The 11,636-nt window shown below is 41.0% G+C and overlaps 1 protein-coding gene across 1 annotated transcript; it reads right to left on the minus strand.

Moving 5' to 3' along the window:
- Positions 1 to 484: 484 nt before the first annotated feature.
- Positions 485 to 1,761, minus strand: LOC103511440 (radial spoke head protein 3 homolog). The gene is made up of 2 exons (XM_017444992.2): positions 1,252 to 1,761; positions 485 to 816 (listed from the first exon to the last, which is right to left on the minus strand). Exons 1-2 carry the CDS (start codon positions 1,679 to 1,681, stop codon positions 485 to 487), a joined length of 762 nt encoding a protein of 253 aa, XP_017300481.1. The 5' UTR covers positions 1,682 to 1,761.
- Between the last annotated feature and the right edge of the window lie 9,875 nt (positions 1,762 to 11,636).

The following is an 11,636-nucleotide window of genomic DNA, read 5'->3' on the forward strand; positions in this document are numbered from 1 at the left end:
AAAGTTTTCCCATAATGTACGTAATCTCGTTCAGGACAACCACAATATTATCACGTCACGTGAGCTCACGTGGCAACCAAGCGCGTCACGTATATCCAGATGAAATAAATGGATCAGGTAAGAATGTCATCCGACGTAACTCAATTGTGCATTTTGATTGACAGGTTGACATGGCGAATTGATTTTGTCCTCCCAAATTTGGAATTGATTGGAAGCGACAAATAAGGGGACAAAGACCCTAAGGATTTAGAAGAAATGGAAAAAGAAGAAGACGAGGAAGAAGAAAAATACCTACACAAACAGGGGACAATTTTGCGGTTTGGAATTGATTTCAGGGATAAAAACAAGGATATTACTACAATTCTACCATTCTTCCTTTTCTTCTTCCTCTTCTTATTCCTTTTCTTCTTCTCTCTCCGATTATCTACTTTATTTTTATTCATCTTGTTTTGTGCGGTTTGACGGCACCCGGTCTCAAAGGGCCTCAAAAGAGACACCGCGACTTGATTTGGGGGTGTTTCTCTTTAGCTTTCTCCATTTCCGCAATGCGTTTGTCCCGCTCCAAATTCTTCCGCCGTTCCTCTTCCTCGAGCCGCTGGATTTCCGCTTCTTCTGCGGCTTTCTCGTCCATGAACCGCCGTCTCTCCTGCTCCATGCCATCGATCTCGTCCTCATGCAGAACCTCCAGCAGTGCCTGCTCGATGGTTTTCCCCGTGGTGACTTCCAGGATGGGTTTCACCTCCTCGTCAAAGAAGAAGAGATCATCCGGGTAGATTTGGGTGCAGGTGTCCACGCCTGTCTTCTCCGGAATAAACGGTGGTGTCTGACTTGGAGACACATATGTTCTATCTCTCTCCTTCTTTTCTCTATTCCTCTCTCTCTTTTTGCCCTTTTTTCTCTCTATTTCTTCCTCTTTTTCCCTCCCATTCTCTCTCTCTCCCTCCCACACACACATACTCTCCCCTCCCTCTTCCCTCTCTCTCTCTCTCCTCCGTGATTGTCTATATAAAATCTACTGTAGCTGATGTCTTTCTCCTTCTCTCACTCTATTTTTCACTCCTCTCTTTTTCCCTTCCTTATAAGAGAAATAAATTCTCTCTCTCCCTCCCCCTCCTTAATTCTCTATCTATTTTTACTGGAGCTGTCTTTCTCCTTCTCTCTCTCTCTCTCTCTCTCTAGCTACTTATTTTGCACTAGAGTTGACAGTAAGTGAAAAATAAATCAGATTTAGAACTATAACATATTCAATTGGTGGTGTCTCAGGTCGGTCCAGATTCGTCTGCGTGCAAGAAGTCGAGGTGGGCGGATCATCGTACAACGCCTCCAGATAGTCAGACGTCTGCAGAGCCACATGCAGCCGTCCCTGAAGCGGTTTCATGGAAATATTAGACGGATTCTTCAACGCTCTCAACCGCATGACGCGGTTCCTTGCCTGCGTCATCCGGTCCTTGCGAAGTTCCCCCTTTTCTATCGTGGTCTTCCGTTTACTCCAGCGCGGGACATTGCGTCGGGGCATTCTATCCTTGGGGATGGTGGCAGGTTGAAGTTTCTCAGAGTAACATACATGAGGGTTGTTCCAATAGGAAGAGGGAATGAATTCAGGCTTGTACCCGTAGCCGCAACGGTCGAACGTCCGCTTCCGTAGTGAACCGAGGACCCCGCCATAGTGTGGCTGGTCCATTTTGTTTCAGAAGAATTTAGTAAAATGATAAAATCTGATTAATTAAAATTGATCTGAAATTGTCTTCCGAATTCTTCGGCCAGTTCAACCTTGCAGCAATCAGCACAATTGTCATGATTATCAAGTTTCTATCCTTATCCATATTTACTCAGAAAACAGTCCAGCAAATCAACACTATTCTCTTCCATCTAGAGCCGACCCGTCTGATCTACAGACTTGATCCTACGCTCCAATTTGAATGAATGATTCTTCTCTACAAGAAGAAGGAGAAGGTGCAAAAAATCATCTTGGGACCCACACATTGTCAGGGCCGGGCATAGGCTAACTGGTTCCCGGTGCTAGCTCCAACCGTTCCTTTGGTATGGAAGAGTAACACCAAAAAAGGCGTAATAGTTTGCTTTTTGTATTGTACATATTATTTTATTCCATAAAGTCTGCTAAAGTCATCAAGGCAAACGCTTACCAGGGAGACCACGTAGCTGCTGGATCAACGAGATGAAGAGACTATGCAACAGATGGGGACTGAACGACTGGGAGGAGTTGACACAACATAGAGTTCTTTGGAGGCAAGCAGTCTGGTCGGCACGGGATTCACATATCCCTAATACGCCATCGGAGTGAGTGAGTGTTCTTGTTGTTTCTTCGTGTACACTGTACAGAATGGATCCGAGATCGCGTTCCATAAGGGGATTTCTGAGCTGTTCCGCACCACCACCAACAAGATACGCATAACGCATAGCCATGATGATCGCCAATATTTTCAACGAATAGACACTTGAAGAAGAAAACTGGTGTTGAATATTACGGGCCTTTGTGATATTATGGCGGTGGCGAACTTCTCTAAATTTGTGCAGTGAAGTCGGATTTCAACACGGTGGGCGGATGTCCAGAATGGCCGTCAGAGTGTAGCACAATTTTGATCATTTTAAAGTCACAATGCCGATGAATACCTAAAGCTGTGTCCACACATGGTCGACCCCGTCGATCGACGAGATGAAGGGGTGAATCTATGTTGTCGAGGCAGTGAGCAGTGTGGACGGTTCAGTCAACATCGACCGATGGGGTCGACTATCTGTGGACACAGCTTAAGGATGTTGGTTTTATGTTGACACCACCCTGTACCTAGACCTGATTGGAGCGAGTGTGTGGAAGTGGTACGTGGTTAAACAGTGTGCCCAAAAACAGTCTATTGATGAGGAACCGCTTCTGATAATTTTATGCATAATTTGGTTCATAGGAGATTTGTCCTTTCTCAAGCGTTCGTCCTTCGAAGGATTTTTTTCCTATAGATTTTTTTGTGATATATTGTTACGTCGAGGTTGTCACTAGCTCTTTTTGATGTCACTGGTCACTAATAGTGGATGTGCCAACAGCTCCTAATGGTTGTCGCATTGGATTTTCTTCCAGCTCATTGGGCTTGGCAATATAGGAACCGACACAGGCTCAAAGTTTTGCGAGGCTCAAAGTTTTGATTTCTTAACTAGGGTATCCTATTTCCGAACGACTAGATTGAGCGAAACTTTCCAACAAAGAGGTGCTCTGACTCGTAAGCGCTAGCTCGCGGGTTCGATTCCACCCGGAACGGATTTTATCCTAAACAAAGGAGATTAATAATTCATTTCGGACGATCTGTGTCCATTTGTTTAAATGGAAACAGACCATTCTGAGTGAGTGGAAACGCACCCCAACAAACCTCTACATACAAAAAAAATGTCTCCGGGAGCTCTTCAGGAGCTCGGATTCGGGACAAATGGGACAGCACCCCCTGTGAACGTCCCTGGAGATAGTTGGTCCACACAGAACCAGATTGGCTACCTCGAAGGCAAACACTGAATGGGCCGTGGCGGTGTTGTGATTCGTTTAATCAATTGAGAGAGGTCTCGGGTCCACGACGTGATTAATGAAATGTTAATCATTAGCCAAACCAGAAAATCATATAATAATGTTGATCAGGATCGTTGAAATCACAACGTGAAATCTCCATGAGAATTTTTTCTTGTTGTTTCTTCGTGTACACTGTACAGGATGGATCCGAGATCGCGTTCCATAACGGGATTTCTGAGGTGTTCCGCACTACCACCAACAAGATACGCATAACGCATAGTCATGATGATCGCCAATATTTTCAACGAATAGACACTTGAAGAAGAAAACTGGTGTTGAATATTACGGGCCTTTGTGATATTATGGCGGTGGCGAACTTCTCTAAATTTGTACAGTGAAGTCGGATTTCAACACGGTGGGCGGATGTCCAGAATGGCCGTCAGAGTGTAGCACAATTTTGATCATTTTAAAGTCACAATGCCGATGAATACCTAAAGCTGTGTCCACACATGGTCGACCCCGTCGATCGACGAGATGAAGGGGTGAATCTATGTTGTCGAGGCAGTGAGCAGTGTGGACGGTTCAGTCAAAATCGACCGCTGGGTTTATGTTGACACCACCCTGTACCTAGATCTGATTGGAGCGAGTGTGTGGAAGTGGTACGTGGTTAAACAGTGTGCCCAAAAACAGTCTATTGATGAGGAACCGCTTCTGATAATTTTATGCATAATTTGGTTCATAGGAGATTTGTCCTTTCTCAAGCGTTCGTCCTTCGAAGGATTTTTTTCCTATAGATTTTTTTGTGATATATTGTTACGTCGAGGTTGTCACTAGCTCTTTTTGATGTCACTGGTCACTAATAGTGGATGTGCCAACAGCTCCTAATGGTTGTCGCATTGGATTTTCTTCCAGCTCATTGGGCTCCTATAGATTTTTTTGTGATATATTGTTACGTCGAGGTTGTCACTAACTCTTTTTGATGTCACTGGTCACTAATAGTGGATGTGCCAATAGCTCCTAATGGTTGTCGCATTGGATTTTCTTCCAGCTCATTGGGCTTGGCAATATAGGAACCGACACACGCTCAAAGTTTTGATTTCTTAACTAGGGTATCCTATTTCCGAACGACTAGATTGAGCGAAACTTTCCAACAAAGAGGTGCTCTGACTCTTGGAGTAATTGGACATCTTGTTCAGAACATACAGTCTTAGTGAAGCACTATTTTCAGCTTAACTCCATACACAAAAAAACCACTCTGAGGCTTAGGTGTAGGGGCAAACAGCCCTAAAGGACGGATTAAGCTTCTACGAATCTTCCAACAGAAGCACTAGGTACCTAAATTATTTAGTTATACTTACTTCCCACTCTGAGGCTTAGGTATAGGGCAAACAGCCCTAAAGGACGGATTAAGCTTCTACGAATCTTCCAACAGAAGCACTAGGTAGGTACCTAAATTATTTAGTTATACTTACTTACAATATTTTTGCAGTTATACTAGTACTGTTTAATTTTAGTATTCGACTTGTGATCATATTATATTCATACGTATATCAAAATGTATGGAAGTTTAAACAGTTCTCACTTCCAAACTCCATGTACATATACATATGTTTGTATATTACAGAATGTAGAAACACTAACACAGCGCCAGTTCAGTGTGGTCTGGAGTAGGGGTCTTAACCATTTCCTACATACTTGTCATCTTGTCAAACTATAAAAAACCATAGAAAATCAGATCAATTTACACTTTATTAGAACAAAAAACCTCTCTCTCTCTCTCTCTCGCTCTCTCTTTTCCTTGTTAGTCTTTCAGACCCATATCATTCATTACACACTTTCTGTCTCGCTCGCTCTCTCTCCCTCCCCCTCTGTCTCTCTCCATCAGCCCATTTTCAAATCACCACTTAACACTTTTAACTCCATACACAAAAAACCCACTCTGAGGCTTATAGGTGTAGGGCAAACAGCCCTAAAGGACGGATTAAGCTTCTACGAATCTTCCAACAGAAGCACTAGGTACCTAAATTATTTAGTTATACTTACTTTGACTCTTGGAGTAATTGGACATCTTGTTCAGAACCTACAGTCTTAGTAAAGCACTAATTTCAGCTTAACTCCATACACAAAAAACCCACTCTGAGGCTTAGGTGTAGGGCAAACAGCCTTAAAGGACGGATTAAGCTTCTACGAATCTTCCAACAGAAGCACTAGGTACCTAAATTATTTAGTTATACCTACTTACAATATTTTTGCAGTTATACTAGTACTGTTTAATTTTAGTATTCGACTTGTGATCATATTATATTCATACGTATATCAAAATGTATGGAAGTTCTCACTTCCAAACTCCATGTACATTATGTTTGTATATTACCTACAAAATGTAGAAACACTAACACAGCGCCAGTTCAGTGTGGTCACGTATATCAAAATGTATTGAAGTTTAAACAGTTCTCACTTCCAAACTCCATGTACATTATGTTTGTATATTACCTACAAAATGTAGAAACACTAACACAGCGCCAGTTCAGTGTGGTGTGTTTAATTTTAGTATTCGACTTGTGATCATATTATATTCACACGTATATCAAAATGTATGGAAGTTTAAACAGTTCTCACTTCCAAACTCCATGTAGGTACATATGTTTGTATATTACAAAATGTAGAAACATTAACACAGCGCCAGTTCAGTGTGGTCTGGAGTAGGGGTCTTAACCATTTCCTACATACTTGTCATCTTGTCAAACATCATATTGTGGTGCTAGCTTACGAGTCAAACCTCTCCACCATAACTCCATAATACCACGTTTTAATTCAAATCCATCACGTGTAATCACGTACACAATGAATGGCTGGGACATTCCAACTCCACTGGCGGTAGTGCTGATGGCCACAGTATTCCATTTCCATACGAGTTATTGTCACAACAATATCCTGCTTGAAATTCAAATTTACGACCGCCGACCAACTCGGGAGACAGATCCAAAAACGAACGAGTTATTGTCACAACAATATCCTGCTTGAAATTCAAATTTACGACCGCCGACCAACTCGGGAGACAGATCCAAAAACGATTTCTGTAACTCCCGTCGTCCCTCGTCGAAAAAAATCTCAGATGATGAATTGATGAATAAATTAAAACTGGATAAATTTGAATACAATGTAATGTTTGTTGGAATTTTGGTTGCCAACTCTCAGATGATGAATTGATGAATAAATTAAAACTGGATAAATTTGAATACAATGTAAAGTTTGTTGGAATTTTGGTTGCCAACTCTCAGATGATGAATTGATGAATAAATTAAAACTGGATAAATTTGAATACAATGTAAACTTTGTTGGAATTTTGGTTGCCAACGTTCAACAGTGGTATTTTGGTTTTGGATAGTTGTTAATCAGGAGATTCGGTAGGCACTGTCCACTTATTTTTGGTGGACAGATCGTTATGTCACTACAAGGTAAAGCAATGCCAACAGTGGATTTCTTGACCAGATTTTTTGTTTCTTTCAGAATCACCTAATTGAATTTATTTTGGTTTTGGATAGTTGTTAATCAGGAGATTCGGTAGGCACTGTCCACTTATTTTTGGTGGACAGGTCGTTATGTCACTACAAGGTAAAGCAATGCCAACAGTGGATTTCTTGACCAGATTTTTTGTTTCTTTCAGAATCACCTAATTGAATTTTTACATTAGTTAACTTTTTAATGATCACTCCGTGAGAAAATATCCAGAATGAACAGGTATCGTCCCGCGGCGGCTAAAACTGGGTGCTCCTTTTGGGCAGAATCATGAATTATTTATATTTTTGTGTGGAATTTCTCAGGACAAGTGAAATTTGTTCGTGCCATTATCGAATTATGATGTCGGGTCTTAAGATTCAGTGGAGACACCAAAAAACGATCAGGAGATCTATACTGATTACTGATGAATTTGTCCAACTCTGCTCTCGTCTCATCTACTGAAAAATTTAAAACTTCCTCAATTGTTTCTTCAGTCTGCAGACCCTCAGAACACAAGACCAGTCCCAAAACTCTACATTTGGGTAAGCCACCCCGTTTGTAGTGGTCAAGACGCTCGGCAGCCTCGATGGAGACACCAAAAAGCACCTTTTACTGATCAGGAGATCAATACTGATTACTGATACTGATGAATTTGTCCAACTCTGCTCTCGTCTCATCTACTGAAAAATTTCAAACTTCCTCAATTATTTCTTCAGTCTACAGACCCTCAGAACACAAGACCAGTCCCAAAACTTTACATTTGGGTAAGCCACCCCGTTTGTAGTGGTCAAGACGCTCGGCTGCCTCGGTGTTGTATTATTCAAGATGCGGCTGCCTCGATGTTGTATTATTCAAGATGCTTACCTGGTAATCCGGTGACCACCGATGGTCAATCCCACCCAAGACCCGAGGTATGGTATTTGTCCTCAGCATTGTTTGAGAATTCGACCACAATAATAGTAATAGCTTACTGCTGGCATAAAGAGCTGTGTCCCCACGTAGTCGACGCCGACGGCCGTCGATCGACGAGGTAAATTTATGTGGTCAAGGCAGTGAGGACGGTTCAGTCGACAATGATCGACGCCGTCGACTACGTGTGGACACACCTTAATAAGTCTTCTTCTTTTTCTTCGCCTTTTCCCGTGTATTGACTGGGTCGGCGTTTTTCGTCAGCCTCTCAATCAGATCTCAAATTTTACGAGTGGATGCCCTTCGCACTCAACATTTACTATTTCTTTAGCAATTGAAATTCAGGCTGGTATACTCCCTGTTCCTCCCAGTCAGACTAACCTTAATAAGACAATAAGTCTAGCAGCTTAATTTGAACAGTTAAAAGCTTTTAAAGTCCTGTGAATCATCTTTAGGGCTTTAGGTCAGGCATATCTTTACTCAATGGCCAGTCCTGTCGGCGTTTTTCGTCAGCCTCTCAATCAGATCTCAAATTTTACGAGAGGATTCCCTTCACACTCAACATTTACTATTTCTTTAGCAATTGAAATTCAGGCTGGTATACTCCCTGTTCCTCCCAGTCAGACTTACCTTAATAAGATAATAAGTCTAATAGCTTAATTTGAACAGTTAAAAGCTTTTAAAGTCCTGTGAATCACCTTTAGGGCTTTAGGTCAGGCATATCTTTACTCAAGGGCCAGTCCATCTCATTGTGCTTAGGGTATTTTGTTTGTTTTTTATCTGATAATGTCTGAGTATATCAACAAAGTCTTCATCTTCACCCCTATTTTGTTTGTTTTTTATCTGATAGTGTCTGAGTATATCAACAAAGTCTTCATCTTCACCGCATCTTCTAATGTCTGAACTTTAAAGGTTGAAGTGCAACCAATGCAATCGCTTATCTGATAATGTCTGAGTATATCAACAAAGTCTTCATCTTCACCGCATCTTCTAATGTCTGAACTTTAAAGGTTGAAGTGCAACCAATGCAATCGCTAACATCTTTATTGATTTCACCTTGGGTTTCTAGGTCTTCCGTCTGTACTACCTTGTTTGAACTTATCTCTTATCATCCTCTAATTCGTGTTCATTTTTTTTTGTGGGCGTTGTCTTCGTTTTCTCCTTCTTCTGCTTCTTCCTCCTCTTCTTCATCATCATTATCAACGCCATCTTCATCAATTTCTTTTCATCGGTTTTATCTGTATTCTCGTTTTCTTTCAAGTCTTCAATTTGTTATTTTTGCTTCTTACCCTTTATAACCCCTTATTTATTATGGTTGAACCTTATTGTATAGTGTGGGCGTTGTCTTCGTTTTCTCCTTCTTCTGCTTCTTCCTCCTCTTCTTCATTATCATTATCAACGCCATTTTCATCGGTTTCATCTCTATTCTCGTTTTCGTTTTCTTTCAAGTCTTCAATTTGTTATTTTTGCTTCTTACCCTTTATAACCCCTTATTTATTATGGTTGAACCTTATTGTATAGTTTTATCTCTTCTTCTATTTTCGCTTATCTTTCCATCTGATTTCCGAATCTTCTCAAATTTTAACGTCTACAGAATTGACTGTCTGGGTCACAAATAGTCCGGGCGGGACCTAGGCAGACGCGCTAGTCGCTACCCTTCAAACTAACTTGGCGAGCTAAGTCTAGGCTTTAACTAGGCGCTAGGATTAATGCTAAGTACATAATTATGTATGTTTCACTATGTTGTCATACGGCTTTAACCCGTTAGAATATATTGTCCTTCGCATTAGGATTAGGCAGATTGAAGGATTCAATATACCACTCCGAACCTATTAGTTATTCTAGGATTAATGCTAAGTACATAATTATTTATGTTTCACTATGTTGTCATAAGGCTTTAACCCGTTAGAATATATTGTCCTTCGCATTAGGATTAGGCAGATTGAAGGATTCAATATACCACTCCGAACCTATTAGTTATTTGGTAAGTACATAATTATGTATGTTTCACTATGTTGTCATACGGCTTTAACCCGTTAGAATATATTGTCCTTCGCATTGGGATTAGGCAGATTGAAGGATTCAATATACCACTCCGAACCTATTAGTTATTCAGATAGTTTCATTTGATAACAAATTTGGCTCTCCTGCTGATAGGTAGATTGATACACGTACCGTGTCAGGGGTGGTCATGCTGGTCAATGGTCAGATTTTGAAGCTTGCTCAACAGATATACCTGCCTTAGTGTTCTAGTGGTCACGTGGGTTCAATCCGAGCCGAGGTATGGAATTTTATCCTCAATAATTTGAAATTTTTGACTACAGTAATGGTAGTAACCTAACTGCTTTAGTAAAACTACCTCTTGGTCCTATGCAAGCAGTATAAATGAGCACTATAATTATTATAAATATACCAATAGGTACCTACTTGGGGCTCACGCAGAAGTGTAAGTACCTTAAAGTAAGACACCTTTTCCTTAAAGTGCAAGTACCTTAAAGTACGACACCTTTTCGTTCAGGGCACGGAAATCGGGAGTCATATTATGTGCCTGCAGAGATATTGACAATTTGGCGCTGCCAATGACACGTTCGAATCCGAGCCTGGTCAATATTTCGCCCGTGTCGAAGAGGTTCCTCGCTACCTCTTGGTCCTATGCAAGCAGTATAAATGAGCACTATAATTATTATGAATATACCAATAGGTAGGTACCTACTTAAAGCTCACGCAGATGTGTAAGTACCTTAAAGTAAGACACCTTTTCCTTAAAGTGCAAGTAACTTAAAGTACGACACCTTTTCCTTAAAGTGCAAGTACCTTAAAGTACGACACCTTTTCCTTAAAGTGCAAGTACCTTAAAGTACGACACCTTTTCGTTAAGGGCACGGAAATCGGGAGTCATATTATGTGTCTGCAGAGATATTGACAATTTGGCGCTGCCAATGACACGTTCGAATCCGAGCCTGGTCAATATTTCGCCCGTGTCGAAGAGGTTCCTCATTTCGGAGTCCACATCACAATAAACTGGAAATTATACGGAATTAGCATAATGAACAACTTAATATACAACAGTGGAGAATTCGCTTTATGAACCGCACACACAACGCCCTTGATATTCTTCTGAATGTTCACACATGGAACTTTACGTGAATTTTCTATTTGTAAAACTCATCCGAAACAGATATTCTTTCTTGGACTGGATGGCTTTCTCCTATCCTCTCCTTCTCCTCTCTTCAAGTAAATCTACCACCCACTGGAGTCCTTAAGAGTTGGTATCGAAAGGCATGGTAATTTTGTTGAATCTTGAAAAACGGCAATTTGGCAAAATTTTCACACGTCACCTGTTGCTAACGTAGATATCTACCTACATGGAAAGAAGTCATTCACAAATCAGGAAAATTTTACAACTCTTCGTACAAATAAACATTGGAAATACGATGAACTCCCAGGCAAAATAAATAGACAATGACTGGAGCTACTCTGCATCCCATTTCCTGCAAAATGTAAACACCTCAAACGCCACCACCAAAAGTGTAAACAAAACACACTCACTCACATCTACATCAGGGACGTATCCAGGAGGGGGAACCTCCTTAAATACAACTCCGAACTACGTGTTGATATGTACTTGCGTCAGTGGTATGTTCTCTGTGTAAGCTAAGGAAACATCACTGTTTTTTATCCAAGCTCTTCAAAAAAAAAGAGGCTTCACAGAGGGAACTGT

The sequence above is a fragment of the Diaphorina citri genome, unplaced genomic scaffold, assembly GCF_000475195.1.
Source record: "Diaphorina citri unplaced genomic scaffold, Diaci psyllid genome assembly version 1.1 scaffold715, whole genome shotgun sequence".
Taxonomy (NCBI): domain Eukaryota; kingdom Metazoa; phylum Arthropoda; class Insecta; order Hemiptera; family Psyllidae; genus Diaphorina; species Diaphorina citri.

What these genes read in the sequence shown, in the direction of transcription:
- LOC103511440 (XM_017444992.2), bottom strand. Translation starts at nt 1,681, where the DNA reads ATGGACCAGCCACACTATGGCGGGGTCCTCGGTTCACTACGGAAGCGG. An exon ending in GGACCGACCTGAGACACCAC is followed by an intron (nt 817 to 1,251) that starts CAATTGAATATG and finishes GTCAGACACCAC; the next exon opens with CGTTTATTCCGGAGAAGACA.